At 42.5% G+C, this 17,421-nt stretch overlaps 1 protein-coding gene across 4 annotated transcripts in view; it reads left to right on the forward strand.

Moving 5' to 3' along the window:
- Positions 1–17,421, forward strand: part of ZC3H3 (zinc finger CCCH-type containing 3) — a 330,762-nt gene that overhangs the window by 117,912 nt on the left and 195,429 nt on the right. For all 4 annotated transcript variants that reach the window (XM_038390637.1, XM_038390638.2, XM_043507235.1 and 1 more), the window contains one exon: positions 8,860–9,016. In XM_038390637.1, coding sequence (XP_038246565.1) covers positions 8,860–9,016 — 157 coding nt within the window. The remainder of the gene's footprint in view (positions 1–8,859; positions 9,017–17,421) is intronic.

The following is a 17,421-nucleotide window of genomic DNA, read 5'->3' on the forward strand; positions in this document are numbered from 1 at the left end:
CAGCTCCTGTGTGATTGTAGGCATAAGAAATTATGCAGCAGAGAATTTAGAAAGTTTTTCTGGCTCCTCAGCCCAACATTGAGATCCAGCAGACTATGACAAATTCTCCCCAAGGAAGAGATGGAAGCTTCATTTTTTGGTTCATTGAAAATTGTGCTGGAGAAATTGCTGAAAAATGTAGAGGAGAATTCTACTTTGGCTGGGAGACAGACTAGACTGGCTAATGTTTTCCCTGCTTCTGAGTTCTATGGTAGCTGTGGAGAAGTAAAATGTAAGTGGTTGGAGCCTTTGAGATAAAGGGTGCTATGTAAATAAGAGGGAGGTAGTCTTTTTCCGTGTTCACACAATTTGGAGGGGATGTAAGATCTCAAGACGAACCCATGTCCATGAGAACACATGGACATAAAAATCCATTCTAAGAAATTCTGGTTTTAGGGAAACAATTCTGTTTTGTCACTTTGTATAAAAAGTTAGCCTCTCCTCTAACTTTGAATATTTAGTTTAGCTATTCAGTAATTTTGGGGGAGGAAAAATTAAAACAAATGAAAATTACTGACAGTTGAAGATGATGGAAGATGGATGAATACTAGCCTTGAGAATGATCCCATTGTTAAGATAAAGGACTAGGAGTTTGAGTTCTGTTCCTGGCTATACCACAGACCCCCTATGTGATGCTAGGAAAGGCTGTTTATTCTCTTTCTTCCCCCTCCCCCCCCATAGATTTCCCATCTGTAAAATAGGGATCATGCTTCCCTAGCTCTCATGAGTGTTGTGTGTCTGAATGAATGCACAGACCCACTTAGAATGTGCTGTGGAAGAGCAAAGTAGATTATCGTGAAGCTTAACCAGAGAGGTTTGCCACCTTGATGTTGCAGTGTTCAAACGTCTTCCTAAAAGTCGACAGAGTGGCACACTTTGGTTCTTTGACACCATCAGCTCATAAGGAACCTTGGGAAGGATGCATACATTAGTATCGCTTTAAGACTTTTATGGCAATAAGGTGCCATTGTGAAGGTCAGCCATAAGGTGTTTAAGTTTCTACACCAGGTTTTTTCTTTCCTCTTCTCCTTGGGTGTGGTTGGTGTGAATTGTTCACGGGGGAGGCATGTCTCGGAGTAAAACCACCATCTCAGCAATGCACAGAGCACTCTAGTGTGCGTGAGCCATGAGCCCTGGCTGATAAATGGTGCTCATATCCCATTCAAATATGATGCAAGCAGTTTTTTTGTAGTTTGTCTTCCATTGCGGTAGTAAAGTTTTTAATTAGGAAAGCTAATGAGATCGATTAGTCATTAGAACTGACCTCTGGATCTCTGCAAGGAGTGTGCATGTGTGTGCTGGGCTGATAACAGGAGACGCTGGGGTATTGTTTGTAATAAAAGCGTAAAGTGTTTGATTTGAGTGAAATGTGCCACAGGGAATACATCATGCGGCGAAAAAAAATTACAACCCTGGGAGCCTGTAATGAAGGGAATTAAACCAACATCCTATCTAAATAACATGATTATCTACACAAAACCCCTCAGCTAGCAAGTAATAATAGAAAACGGAGCTGCTTCGGAGAGTCTCTTTCAGAACATGGTTAATGCCAGAGACTCGCACACAGGCAGTATCAGAAGAGCAGCTACTGTATAAATGCAACATCCAATTACCGCTGTGGAATAGAGTTTAACGGACACCGGTCTGTCTGTGTTTTGGGAATGGTGGGGAGGGGGAACTGAAAGCCACAACAATTTGGGACCTCAATTTCTTGCATCACTTGTAAGTGCAAGGCAGTGAGGGATGTTAGCTATGAGTTTGATTGGATGTCTGATTAATTAACAGCCACTAGAGCTTGTAAAGGTGCCAAAAAAAGGTGGTGTAATGTATTTAACAAATTCCTAATTTAAATAATTGTATAAGGTCAGAACATAGGTAAAGAGTCAGCTAACGTATCGCATATGAAAGTAGCATGCTTAGGCAAATTCCTACAGGGATCTGTACATATTACACAGTAATACACAGTATTCTTTCCAGCAAGTTAAAAAAGTATGGATTTGGATGAATGGACAATATGGTGGATAGAAAGCTGGCTAGATTGTCGGGCTCAACAGCTAGTGATCAACGGCTCGATGTCTAGTTGGCAGGCAGTATCAAGCAGAGTGCCCCTAGGGCTGGTTTTGTTAAACATCTTTATTAATGATCTGGATGATGGGATAGATTGCACCCTCAGCAACTTCATGAATGACACTAAGCTGCGGGGAGAGGTAGATACGCTGGAAGGTAGGGATAGGGTCCAGAGTGACCTAGACAAATTGGGGGACTGGGCCAAAAGAAATTGGATGTGGTTCAAGAAGGACAAGTGCAGAGTCCTGTACTTAGGATGGAAGAATCCCATGCACTGCTGCATGCTGGGGACTGACTGACTAAGCAGCAGTTCTGCAGAAAAGGACCTGGGGATTACAGTGGATGAGAAGCTGGATATGAGTCAGCAGTGTGCCCTTGGTGCCAAGAAGGCTAACAGCCTATTGGGCTGCATTAGTAGGCGCATTGCCAGCAGATCGAGGGAAGTGATTATTCCCCTCTATTTGGCACTGGTGAGGCCACATCTGGAGTATTGTGTCCAGTTTTGGTCCCCCTACTACCGAAAGGATGTGGACAAATTGGAGAGAGTCCAACGGAGGGCAATGAAAATGATTAGGGGGCTGGGGCACGCATGACTTATGAGGAGAGGCTGAGGGAACTGGGCTTATTTAGTCTGCAGAAGAGAAGAGTGAGGGGGGGATTTGATAGCAGCCTTCAACTACCTGAAGGGGGAGTCCAAAGAGGATGGAGCTCGGCTGTTCTCAGGGGTGGCAGATGACAGAACAAGAAGCAATGGTCTCAAGTTGCAGTGGGGGAGGTCTAGGTTGGATATTAGGAAACACTATTTCCCTAGGAGGGTGGCGAAGCACTGGAATGGATTACCTAGGGAGGTGGTGGAATCTCCATCCTTAGAGGTTTTTAAGGCGTGGCTTGACAAAGCCCTAGCGGGGATGATTTAGTTGGGGTTGGTCCTGCTTTGAGCAGGGGGTTGGACTAAATGACCTCCTGAGGTTTCTTCGAACTCTAATATTCTATGATTCTACATGTAAGGAAACACATGTGTGAAAGTTTAGAAATAGGATGTAGTCTAATGGTTGGTAAGGGGAAATAGGGAGCCAGGACTCCTGGGTTCTCTTCACACTTCTGCCACTGCTTTTCTGCATGACCTCTGTGTAAAATAGCTTCATGACTGTTAAGATCCATAAAAAGCTTTATTGAAATTTTAAATGTAGTCTTATTAAATCTATAGATACGAAATATGTAGAGTGGGTCAGCCCAACCATTATATTCCCCTTCTAAAGGGGGAGAGGCAGAACTGCTTTCCAGGGTGGACCTCTGCAATATTATAGATGCTTTGCCAGAAACATGTCCTCATACGCATTGTGAATGGCTTTGTTTGAGGCCATGCAGAGAAGTGGAGTCATTTATCTTTTTGTTCCAATTCTGGACTTTCTTCTAGAGCAGTGGTTCTCAAAGCCGGTCCGCCGCTTGTTTAGGGAAAGCCCCTGGCGGGCCAGACAGGTTTGTTTACCTGCCGCATCTGCAGGTTCGGCCGATCGCGGCTTCCACTTGCCGCGATTCGCCGCTCCAAGCCAATGGGGGCTGCAGGAAGGGCGGCCAGCATGTCCCTTGACCCGCGCTGCTTCCTGCAGCCCCCATTGGCCTGGAACAGTGAACCACGGCCAGTGGGAGCTGCGATCGGCCGAACCTGTGGACGCGGCAGGTAAACAAACCTGTCCGGCCCGCCAGGGGCTTTCCCTAAACAAGCGGCGGACTGGCTTTGAGAACCACTGCTCTAGAGGATAGCAAAACATATGAAGGCCTGGTATCTTTAGAGCTCTCTATGAGGACTCTGGAGTTTCCTCCACCCCTTGGTCTGAAATAAGCCAGATGAGGGGATAGTTTAGATCTGTTAGATAGGGCTTTGGAGAAGATTGAGGGTATGCTTCTTAGATAATGAAGGGGCGGAAAAGAGTTTTTGTAGGTGGCTGGCTGGCTGGCTGGCTGAGTGCCTGTTGAATTGATCATGTTAATGTTGCTGAGATATTGTTAATGGTGCATTAGTGCATCCAGAGCCTTGGATAGGGATTTTTTAGTTATTATTTAAATCAAAACGAATAAATTAAATAGATGTTCCATGAACAAAACCATCTGACCTGGACATGGCTCAATAATATGATAAATTATATTACAGTAGGTCTCAAAAAGTGCTAGGTGTGCTGTACAGACACACAGGATGATGCAGTCACTGCTCTGGGGAGCTTACAATCGTTTTTAACAAGTCCAGTGCAGGGAACCTTTGATAAACATTCTGTTTAGATGAGAAACTGTTCAGCTTCTGTTCTACATTTTCAGTCTATCCCCTTTCTCAGTCTTTAGTGCTAGGGACATTTGCAACACAACAGGATCTTTCTTTCATAGGTCTTGTCTACACTAGGGAATTTTGTAACTGCGGGACTTTGCTGACACTAATTTAGCTACATCATGTCAGTTAGACCCACCATGATCAAGGTGAGATGAGATAGTGCTGAAACCATCAATGGGATCTGTCTCTGCTAGCACTCCCAAGATACCTAGCATTGGTAGAACTGAACTGGTGTCTGCAACGATGGGAAATTTTTACAAAATGTCCCAAGTGTAGACAGGGCCTTAGATTTCCTCACTGCCTGCAGCCTGTTACTTCCTGTTCCATACTGGTTGTCTTTTAGAACTAGTTGATTTGGAAATGCTTGTCAAAACCATAGGCTTCTATGTGGGGAACAAGGAGCTGTAATATCTCGGAAACAAAGAACATTTTTTAATGTGAATAATTGTTAATTAAGAGAGAAGGAAGAGAAGTATTGGGAATATTTAATTTGATTTATAGATCCGTGGTGTTTGTTTTGTTTGTTTAAGCAGAATTTTTTACTAAAAGGCACCAGCAGCTCTTTAAGCTGCTGGCTTTAACTTCCTGGCTTTTGTGGATATTTAATACTTAACATTAACTTAATGTACCCTTTTTGGTATTTAATATACTGTATAGCACTGCTACTTTTATTAATGCTGATAACTCCAGAAAGCATTATTTCTATAAGTCTCCCTACAGCAGAATCCTGTCATCCTGTAAAGCATTATAATGTGTTTTGTGCTGAGCCTATTTATTAACATAACAGTACATAAGATTATTTCAGTGCATTTATTATTAATTATTTACATTGTGGTAGCAAATAAGGGCCCCAGTAAGGAATCAAGTCCCCTTTGTGCTCAGCACTGTACAAACATATACAAAAAAAACTTAGTCTTTGGACCCAATATCCCTGTCCTTGCCAAAATGAGCTGGTTTGCATCAGAAGCTTAATCATGCAGTCTTCTTAAAGAACTTCCTACTTGCATGCTTGAACCTCTTCATTTGCTGTATTTAAAAAGTATTGTTTGGTCTGATTTTAACAATTCGAAGTAGGGCTGTCGAGTGATTAAAAAAATTAATCACGCGATTAAACAATAATAGAATACCATTTATTTACATATTTTTTGATGTTTTCTACATTTTCAAATATATTTCATTTACAACACAGAATATAGAGTGTAGTGCTCACTTTATATTTATTTTTTATTACAAATATTTGAACTGTAAAAAAACAAAAGAAATAGTATTTTTCAATGCACCTAACACAAGTACTGTCATGCCATCTCTTTATCATGAAAGTTGAATTTAAAAATGTAGAATTATGTACAAAAAATAACAGCGTTCAAAAATAAAACAATGTAAAACTTTAGAATCTACAATTCAACTCAGTCCTACTTCAGCCTATCGCTCAGACAACCAAGTTTGGTTACAATTTGCAGGAGATAATGTTGCCCACATCTTGTTTACAAAGTCACCTGAAAGTGAGAAAAGGCGTTCGCATGTCACTGTTGTAGCTGGCATCGCAAGATATTTACGTGCCAGATGCGCTAAAGATTCATATGTCCCTTCATGCTTCAACCATCATTCCAGAAGACATGCACCTATGCTGATGTCAGGTTCTGCTCGATAACGATCCAAAGCAGTGGACCGACGCATGTTCATTTTCATCATCTGAGTCAGATGCCACCCGCAGAAGATTGATTTTCTTTTTTGGTGGTTCGAGTTCTGTAGTTTCTGCATCGGAGTGTTGCTCTTTTAAGACCTCGGAAAGCATGCTCCACGCCTCATCCCTCTCAGATTTTGGAAGGCACTTCAGATTCTTAAACCTTGGGTTGAGTGCTGTATCTATCCTTAGAAATCTCACATTGGTACCTTCTTTGCATTTTGTCAAATCTGCTGTGAAAGTGTTCTTAAAACTAACATGTGCTGGGTCATCATCCGAGACTGCTATAATGTGAAATATATGGCAGAATGTGGGTGAAACAGAACAGGAGACGTACAATTCTCCCCCAAGGAGTTCAGTCACAGATTTAAGTTATGCATAATTTTTTTAACGAGCGTCATCAGCATGGAAGCATGTCCTCTGGAATGATGGCCGAAGCACGAAGGAGCACACAAATGTTTAGCATATCTGGCACGTAAACACCTTGCAATGTCGGCTACAAAAGTGCCATGTGAACACCTGTTCTCACTTTCTGGTGACATTGTAAATAAGAAGCGGGCAGCAGCATCTCCTGTAAATGTAAACAAACTTGTTTGTTTTAGTGATTGGCTGAACAAGAAGTAGGACTTGTAGACTCTGAAGTTTTACATTGTTTTGTTGTTGAGTGCAGGTATGTAACAAAAAAAAATCTACATTTTTAAGTTGCACTGTCACAACAAAGAGATTGCAGTGCAGTACTTCTACAAGATGAATTGAAAAATACTATATCATTTTTACAGTGCAAATATTTGTAATAAAAATAATATACATTTTGATTTCAGTTACAATACAGAATACAATATATCTGAAAATGTAGAAAAAAATCCAAAATATTTAATACATTTCAATTGGTATTCTGTTTAACAGTGCAATTAAAACTGCGATTAATCGCTATTACTTTTTTGAGTTAATCGCGTGAGTTAACTGCAATTAATCGACAGCCCTAATTTGAATATTTGTTTAATGTAAAACCTATAATATAACTGTAAAAGCTGAAGGTAGTGGAAGGGAAAATGGTAGATTAAAATTATTGTCCTAATTGTATATGCTTCAGTATGGGAAATGTGCTTCCAGATTTGCCTTGATTTATTTACACTGAGCCCTTTTCACACTGTCACAACTGTATAAAATGATAACATTATTTATATAGTGCCATGAGTGTGCATAACGCTTAACAGGCAGAATTGAAAATCTCTCTACTCCTAAATATTGCTCTCTTCAGTCAGTGGTGATGTTTTTTCCACTTTAATTTATGGGGAAAGTTGCTATCTTCATTTTTATTATTAAGATCTCCAGTGACATGTTGCACTATTGAGCTTTCTCTTGCCTCTCCCATGTGTTAAAGATTTTTTTACCACTGTCTGAATTTGGGATGGGAGATTCATGCTGCGGACCCTATTCCTGCCCTCCAGATCCTAACAGAGGTACTGAGTTGCTGAATTTGAATTAACTCTAGGACCCAGTTTCTGAATGAACTAGAAGAATGAGTACCTGTATTTTAGCTCTGATACACAGGAGTTATTGCCATCACATTCTGAAACCCTGCTCTGCCTATGGTAGTACTTAGCACTGATGCGACTGCTGGACTATGGCTGTACGCCTGCAGTGGTAGCTCTGTGCCCCTAGCACCCTTGTTATTACCACATGCTAAATTTAGCTTGTGGGCAGCACTCGTCCCACCTCTCCCAACCAGGGACACGCTGGGCAAACACAAAAGTGGGGTCTGGTTTTCTGCTCTCCATCTTGCAATAATTTTAATTAGAAGATCTCCAAAAAAACACAGCTGGTCCTTTTAAATCAGTTATGAAACCAGAAGATTTAGTCTCAGCATGTAGTGTCAGCTTTAATTATCTGGGCAGTTATAGCTGTATGTTATAAAAGTCAGGCAATTAAACGCATTCCTTAAAGCTGTGAAAAAAATTTGCTAACTATATCAAGGAGAGGAAAAACAGAGTCAAACATATAACTGTTAATTGCATGAAGCATTCCGCATTAAAAACTGGCTCGTAGATCATCTTGCAAAATATTATGAAAATGATTAAATACATAAACCTAGTCAGAATGTAGATGTCAGGGATAAGGTGTGTTTTCTAAAAGTGTTTGAAATGTCTCAAAAGACCATTTTGCAGTAGGAAGGCTGGAATATTTGTACTCCTTAAGATGCAATGGGGAAATGCCTGCTTCAGTCAATAGTGTGCAATGATATAACCAAGGATGAAAATATCTTCTGCCTGTCAGACTGCACCGATCACTTCTCCTCTCTCAAACAGATCTGGCTAGCTAGTCGTATTGTTCAGACTTTGTATATTAATGACCCACTGAAAGTTAGAACCTCTTTGTCCATAAACATGAGCTAGACTATGTGAGCTTAATGAGGATTGACACAGTCAGTGCGTAGTAATTACAACAGACAATGTTCCATTTTGTCCAGTTTCTACCTTGCACAGAAAAATATGAACACCGCCATAATACATCTGAATGGTTGTGCCATGTATGTGCACACTTGCGGGGGCATTACTTTCTGACTAAATTGGGGATCATAAGTAGCTGAAGTGCTAACAAGCTCTCCTTAGCCTTAGCTGGAATCCACTCTTCTCTACGTAGTATGAACTAGTTATGTAGGTGGCTCTCCTCCTTCCCACCCTAAATCACATGTATCCTAAGGATGAGAACTTTTCAGGTTGTTCTTTTGCTTATTTTCTTCCAGGGTCCAGCTTGCACCTTGTAAGGAGCCCTGGGGCTAATAAAGTCGTACAGACTCGCTATAGGATAGTGAAGAAGAATGTGGCTTCGCCTCCAAGTTCGTCGTCATTCTTCAGCATTCCTGTTCCCAGCTGGAAGACAAGGCGACTTGTGACATCCAGGTAAGTTTCTGCCTATGCTAATCTATTAGGATGCTAATAGACTTCAGTTGTGAGATGCACAATATATAGTGGTTCACCAGGGAGCTACTTCTCCCATTTCCTCTCTGGAGAAATTTGTCTCATGACACGCTACCTTGGAGTGACCTGCCTTTAACTACAAGGCTTAGAAAACATAATTTTCAGCATACGTACACAACTCCTCACACATTTTCGTACATACATCTCTCAGTGATTAAATAACCAGTGTGACACAGGCTTTCAGTGGACCTTACAATGACCCCTTTTGGTGAACCCATGGGATCCGTATACTCCATGCACCTCAGTGTCCTCTGTCAGTTGGCATCAAGAGGTCTTGAGGTCACGCTCTCTCCCAGAGAACATGCCCTATTCTCCATATTAGTCTACAAATTACTCTTGCACTTCATGGAAGGCATCTACTGAATCATGGACCCTCCTCCAATTTACCTTCCTTTTATGAACCAGATGTACCAACTCTTTTTGTGTTTTAACTGTTCACAAACAGACCAAATACTTGTTCTTCCTGCTCTTTCCCCCTACCCCCGTGTTGCTTTACCATCAAGATATCATCATATGTTCATATTTTATCTTCTATATAGAATCCACAAATACCCACGGCTGTCATTCCGCGATAGTAAATCACACAGTCAAATTTGTGCTACTTCTAGGTTGGCCCAATTAGTGTTTTGAAGAGGGGCTTGTACACTGTGATCTTGCAAATACATTAGGCTAAAATCTCAGGGTATGTCTGTACTAGAAACGGTGCAGTGGCACAACTAGCGCTGTAGTGTAGACACTTACTGCAGTGACAAAGGATTTTTCCTTTACTGTACAAAATCCACCTTTCTGAGAAGTGATATCTAGTTTGATGGAAGAATTGTTACACAAACCTAGCAGTGTCTATACCAGGGCTTAGGTAGGCTTAACTCCATTGCAAAGAGTGTGAAGCTTTTCACAGCCCTGAACGATGTAGTTAAGCCGACCCAACTCTGTAGGGTAAATCAGGCCTTAAATTTCTTTGCATTTCACAGGTTCATAATTTGTTGTTGGTAGTTACGGTGGTAGATATTTGCATGTAAATGAAGGTTTAGTCCTGATAGCTCATCTGCTGTTTGATCTGCCCTGAAATCGTAATATCAAATCTGTCAAGTTCTGATCAGTGTCATGGCTGTAGACACTGGTACTGGCAGTAGCTTCACAGAGAGGGAGGAGAAAACCATTTAATCATAGCAGGGAGGACAGGACAAATAGTGGCCAAGGAAACTGTTCAGGATAAATTATTTTCAGGTTTGCACCAGTGTTAAATGTAAATTGCTTACTAAATTAAGTCCAGATGCTTCATTGTTTTGGGATTAAATTGATCACTTCTGTTTGGCACTGTCGCCACTAGCAAGGGGTTCTTTACTGTGTTGTCTACTATAACTCTGTTATTCACATTGCAATTTGTCAGGTCATTTTGTGTATCTACAGGGGTTTTGTTTGCAATGCCTACATGACCCTAGAGTGAATGGTGATTAGCCAGGAAACTTGCCCCTAACCAAACCATTACATCCCCATCAGCCTGGAAGTTGCCCCCTTCCTATCTCGAGTTAGGTATATCTGGAGAGTGCATCTTTTTGTCCTGAACAAGCAGCATTAATTGAATCTTGCTCTTTTATTTAAATCCATTAAGGGGAACCTACCTTGGTTGAAACAGTTGCTTCTTTCTTTATGTGGTACAGCCAGTCTTGTTAAAATGACCATTCTCCCTGTTACTGCCCAGTTATCTGAAAGCCTGCGTGAAAGTTGATTTTTGTTTCTACTTTTTTTGTGACCATAAATGTTCTGTGAAGGGTCTGGACAAAACTGCCACTTCAGTGTTTCTGCACATAATGTTTCTCTAACTGGGGCCTGGAAAGAGGGTGGCACCCATCAGATTCCATAATTGTCCCAATTTTATCAACGGAGGTGCAGGGGATTTGCATCCTGTAAGCACTACTTGTGGATTGGTCAGGGTTCTGAAATCACTTTCAGAGTCAGTGGAAGTTGTGGGTGTTGTGTGGTCCAGCGCTGTTTGTATGGAGCATCGTCGTGTTGTATCATGACGTGGCATCTCACAAAGCTTGATATGCGAATCTGACTCACGAGATCAATTCAGGATTAGGAGAGGCAACCCTAAAGAAAGAGGAAGATTACTTGTGTTTGTACCAAACTTTGCAGAGGAAAAAAAAAAAAAGCTTCTGCTCTTTGGTAAGATGAGCCCTGTAAAACTTGAAATGGGTAAGTTTAATATCAGTGATGTTATTGAGGTGGGGCAAAACAAGGCTTAGAATGGGAAGCTAGCTTCAACCATAATGATAGAGAGACAAGTCCCTCCTCGATTTGATTCTGTTCAGGTTCTCATACCCTACTCATTACCATGCAATCTGAACATCTAATTGATTGAGCATCTGACTGAGAGGAGGGGACTTGTGGTTTAAAATGGGGGAGGAGCAGGGCTAGAGACAGTGATTAAGACCAGAGATCACAGAGTCACACCATCAGTCTTCCTCAACAGAGCAGTCATTTTATAGAGAAGTAATCTGATTGTTCCATTTTGATTGGATGAGAGCTTCCATTTGTCGAATCCTCTTATACTTATTAATCTTGGACTTCATTAAATTGTGTGGCTTAGATCTTATGGCTGTTTCATACAGATCTTAATAAAGTGCCATCAGCAAATTAGAACAATTATATTTTAAAGAAGTGATAAATCTCTGATTCAGTCTTGCTATTACCTTCGTTGCTTGCGATCCATCATATGGGCCGTCTGGTCAGGACATGGCAAACGCTTTTTCTGCAGTTCTGACATTTGTCTTATACTCCATTGTTCATAACATTCTCCTGGATGTGGAACAAAAAAACGATCTAGTAGACTGTGATCTTCTGTCTCGGGGGGATGAGGAGGAGGGAAGAGCCGATGTTCGGGTTATTAAAAACTGGGACTCAATGAAGCACTGGAGACATCTCTAGCAGAGAGCCATCCTGCACTGTTTGGAGGAAGATTGAGATCTGGATTAAGTGAGTGGATCTCATCCATCTCTAGTTTCAGTGGTCCAATGACCTCTTTTCAGACACATTTCATCTTGCCCCACTCTTAGAAAATGGCTCATTTTGAAGGCGGTCTAATTCAGAACCACTGAAAAATCTGCCTGCTGCTCCTTGTTTGCTAGTGATAATGACTGACATTGTTTTTCTCTGCGTGGAATATACTCTTTCTGCCCCACCTGTTGTGTGTTACTTCTCTTAGTGAATTGTTAGCTCTTTGGGGCAGAGACCATGTGTTTGTACAGCTCCTAGGTTGGTGGGGCCCCGATACTGACTTGGGGTGCTACTGTAACATATTAAATAACAGCTGAATACTAAATAATACAGCCCAACATAAGCACCACTGGAGCTGGGAATAACTCCAGTTTGAGGCAAAGGGATCTCAGGTGTGTCTGACGGCTGTTGCATAGCAGCAAGTGGGGGCCCAGGGTGCTTATGCTAAGATAATGGCCAGCTTTTTGTGTTGGTGACAGTGGTTAGGTTTAGCACATGCACGCAGTGTCCTCCTTCAGATGAATTTGCAGCTTGTTTGTCGAGTGGATAAGCAGCGGTGATTTATTAGCCTTTTAATTTTACCTTTTGATATGGTACTGAGAACTACAAACATTTTTTTTTTATGTCTGTTTGGCACTGAGCCACAGTGCTGTATAGTCCTAAATGTGGCACTGGGTGTACGTGGCCGCTGCACTTGCAGCACGTAGGGATGCGGAAGTTCCAGCTATCAAAATCCAGATCGTTCAGGGCCTGCATGGGATGGGCATAGGCCCTTCAGTTCTGTCGTAATCCTTTTGATTTATATGGCACTTTAATGGACTTCAAGTGGGGCCACATCTCTGACCCACTGAACACTCTCTGTAAAGCTTGACTCTGCAAAGAGTATTGCCATGCTTCTTCAGGGGAAACCACCCTGCAATTCGCAGCATGGGGTGGGGTCTCTGGTATTCGCTCCATTGCAGGCAAATCCCATGAAGCAGTTGGCCAGAGACAGAAGACTAATGTGTCTCTCAGGATTGTGAGTGGTGACTAGGATGTGCTGCTGCTTGGCCACAGGCACCCAGTGCTAATTCCTCCGTGATTGGTTGCTTTCTCCCCTCATTGCTAGATTGCATTAAACTTTGCCCTGCCGCTGATTTTTCTGCAGGCGATAGATGGGAGTATATTTTAAATTAATTTTACTGCACTTTTTGTAATATTTTTGTTTTAAATAGATTTATAAGCAACTTGGGGGCTATTTCTATAAATTTATGAAGATAATTTTCATGCTCTTGATAAGGTTAAATTTACACCTGCTATTTCCATATTAATTCACATTGCTAAGTGGATCTAATTTTCTTCCGTTCTTCTATCTAGTGAGTGTGGCCTTTCCTAATGCAATTTCCCCCTCACTAAATCACTGTGATCAGGAGTCATGATCGAGTTAAATTAACTTAAATTAATTTACTTAATAAGAGCTCCAGATCATTGTGAATGAGATTAAGATTTATTGATTCTCCTTTCACTCCTCCCCCTAATCTTTTCCTGCTTTGCAGGGGCGAGTTTTGGAAAGGCTGTGGTTTCTCTCTTAAATTTAATTTTTCCTGTCACATTTGGTTGTTGTATGAATCATGCAGGGGCATCTTAACTCTGTCCAGATCCTCCTCTGGCCATAGATGAGCTTGAAGAACTGGTGGTGATGTCAGGGACACTCTACACACATAAGCCCTTATTAACAGATTCTTGAGGTAACTAGTTCTTTGGGAAAAAGAAAAGGAGGACTTGTGGCACCTTGGAGACTAACAAATTTATTTGAGCATAAGCTTTCGTGCATCCGATGAAGTGAGCTGTAGCTCACGAAAGCTTATGCTCTAATAAATTTGTTAGTCTCTAAGGTGCCACAAGTACTCCTTTTCTTTTTGTGGATACAGACTAACACGGCTGCTACTCTGAGACCTGTCATTATGCTAGTTCTTTGGGGTAATTTGTTTGCCAGCTGCTCTGCTGCAGCTGCTTTCAGGGAAGTCCTGCTTTCACCCTGGTTCATAGACTGATTGATACTTGGTGACTTGCCTGGGGTGTGTCTGATTCTCCCCTGAGAATAACAGAAGACCGTTCCCTTTTCCGTGCTTGTTCGTAGAAGGAGGGAGCCTTTCTCCTCATTTGAGGATGCAGCAGTATTGTAGAACCTACCAGAGAGGACACGGATTCCCTCGCTGGAGAGCGGGCCAGTGGAGTGTCAGGCAAGAGTGCACCTTGCTTGAGGCTGGTGAGTAGAGATAACAATGCGGAAATGCTGCCTGTCATTAAAGACATTAAGGACCGCTTTCCCTTGTCTACCCACCTTCTTCCCTGAAATAAAGATCTTCTGTGCCTGTCTGGAGAAGAGACAACTGAGAGGAACCCGATAAGTCTTCAAATATGTTAAGGATTGTTAATTTGCAGCCAGGAGGATTGAGGTTAGATATTAGGAAAAACTTTCTAACTACACTTCTACCCCGATATAATGTGACCCGATATAACACGAATTCAGACATAACGCAGTAAAGCCCTTGGGGGGGGGCGGAGCTGCATGCTCCGGTGGATCAAAGCAAGTTTGATATAATGCGGTTTCACCTATAATGTGAAGATTTTTTTGGCTCCCAAGGACAGCATTATATCGGGGTAGAGGTGTATTTGATAATAGGCTCTTCAGTCTAGCAGAGGAAGGTCTAACATACTCCAATGGCTGGAAGTTGAAGCTAGACAAATTGAGCATCGAAATAAGGTGTCAATTTTGAACAGTGAGGGCAACTAACCACTGGAACAATTTACTAAGGGCTGTGCTGGGTTCTCCATCATTGGTGGTTTTTCAATCAAGATTAGATTTTTTTAAAAAAGATCTGCTCTATTTCAAACAGGAATTGTTTTGGAGATTTTCTAAGGCCAGTGTTATATGGGAGGATAGGCTTGCTGATCACAGTGCTCCTTTCTGGCCTTGGAAGCTATGAATCTATAACCTTAATCCTAACCCACATGCAAAATATTTTTCTGCATACCTGAGCTGTAGTGGCTGCTTGTGCTAGGCACAGCAACTAATGAAATGTGGAGCCATAATTATAATTATTATTGGAGTGCTCCATTATGCTGCTGACATTAATTTGTATTGCAGGAGTGCCCCGGAGCCTGTCAAGGAGCAGGGCTCTCATGCTCTGTACAGAGACCGAACAAAAAGACAACTCCTGCCCCAAAGAACTTACACTGTAACTTATAAGACAAGACAACAGGTGGATACAGACAGGGGAGTACAAGAAAACAGACACATGCTATTGGTCAGCCTGACAGGCGGTGGTCGCAGTGCACCAGTTGCCCAACTCTTTTTTTGTAGGTATCGTATCAAAGAAAGTTTTTAGGAGTCCTTAAACTCGTGTTATAATAGAATACAATTGTGGTTCTATATAGCTATGTACAATCCTGGTCATCGGAGGGTTTTAAGAACAGGTTAGACAAACACCTGTCAGGGATGGTCTAGGTTTACATGGTCCTGCCTCAGCACTGGGGGATGGACTTGGTGACCTCTTGAGGTCCCTTCCAGCCCTATGTTTCTATGATTCTATACTTGTTTTGCTATATGCTGTCCACACAATGAAGGAAAAGTAGACCTTGTCCCAAAGAGCTTTCAGATTAGGCTACAACAGAACACAACAGGTGGGTGAAACAAGCAAATGGGAATTGGGGAGGGAGGTGAAGAAATGAGGTAGCTGTAAAACAAGCTTATCTTAGCACAGTGAGCGTTAGTCATGGCTTGCCTCCTGCCTACCCTTTGTCAGCTGGTACTACCTTGTAGGTGTCAGGCAGGATTTAGAACCCAGGACTTGGCAGGTAAGGGAAGGGGCACCTGCTTTGCAACTCTGTTCTTTATACGTGTGATTTGTCTGCATATATATGCGGTCACTTATTAGGGAACTCAAGCAGGTTGGAAAGCTTTGATGTTCACCTTGGAGAACAGTGTTAAAGAACCACTGCTGCATGCAAAGCAATATAGCTCGGGAGAGAGAATATTTGCTAGCATAGGATTAAATGGTATTCTTCCCCCCCCCCCCCCCCCCCCCCGCAATTCCATTCTCTGAAGAAGAGCAGTATGGTCCAGTGGTCTGAGCACTGCTCTTGGCAACAGGAGCTTCAGACTTCTAGTCATGCCTTCTCACAGGCATTTCCTTTGAGCCTACGACAAGCCTTCACCTCAATGCTTCAATTTACCTATCTATGAAATGGGGTTGATGATTGATGCTGAGCTACCTTACGGGGTATTGAGGATTGATTAGTTGTTTTTTTGCCACTGTGGTTCATGAGTGTAAAGTGCTCTTAATATCCTAGGTGTCATTACCATTTCATTGCTGTCTGTCACTATATTTGTTGGTAGATTTTTCTTAGTACTCAGCTGCCTTCTCCTGCGTGATTTATCCAGGGTTTGTGACATCATAATTCATTGTGACTGTGACTAATGAAGTCAGAGTCGTGCTTGAGAGATAAGGCACTCCTTCTCTAGCTCCAGTAGCCCTTGCAATCCCAGGGGACTGGTGCTCTAAGCTTTAGATCTGCCAATGATACCATCCTCCCTATCTTGTTTGGCTCTTTCTCTCAAGTGTCACTGCGCTTTTTTTATTCCACCCTGCCTGGGTGCTTGGGATGCCCTTCTGAAATCTAGTCAGCCAGCTGCCTCCCTCTCTCTGTTCAGATCCCACATGTGCAGCTTTGCCTACAAAAAAATGCATGTTTCCACCTAGTCCTCTCCTGTCTTAAACTGAGTAACCATGTCATCTTTACAATGGATATCCTCCCCTTCTGGTGCATGTTGTGTCCTCTGGTCTCTGTAGGGTGACCAGTGCCCAGTTTTCGACCGGAAAGTCCAGTTGAAAAGAGGACCTGACAGTGTCCGGTAAGATTTACTGACTGGATACCCAAAGTCTGGTTACAGGAGGTGGGGAGGTGCTGAGTCATCACTCACGGTATCCCCTACACATCCGGGGCCTCCTTCTACCTGCATCGGGCGGCTGCAGCTCCCAGCCCCGGCTCCGCAGGCGAGTCCCTCCCAACCCATGCAGAGAGGGGGAGGAGAGGGAAAGAGCAGCGAGCTATGGGGGAGGGGGAAAGAGGAGCGAACGGTGGGCAGGGCCTCAGGGGGAAGGGGCAGGGCAGAAGTGGGGCTTCGGTAATGCAAAATAATGTAGGCCGCCTGGTGTTTATGGGGCAGGGCAGTTCTGTGGCTGTGTTGCTTCACCAGCGATGCCACTGCTGTGCTCTGCTAGAAAAAGGTGGTGATCTTACTCCAGCTAGTTTCTTGCAATCCCACCAAATAGCAGTCTTAA

The sequence above is a fragment of the Dermochelys coriacea genome, chromosome 2 (genome assembly GCF_009764565.3).
Source record: "Dermochelys coriacea isolate rDerCor1 chromosome 2, rDerCor1.pri.v4, whole genome shotgun sequence".
NCBI lineage: Eukaryota > Metazoa > Chordata > Testudines > Dermochelyidae > Dermochelys > Dermochelys coriacea.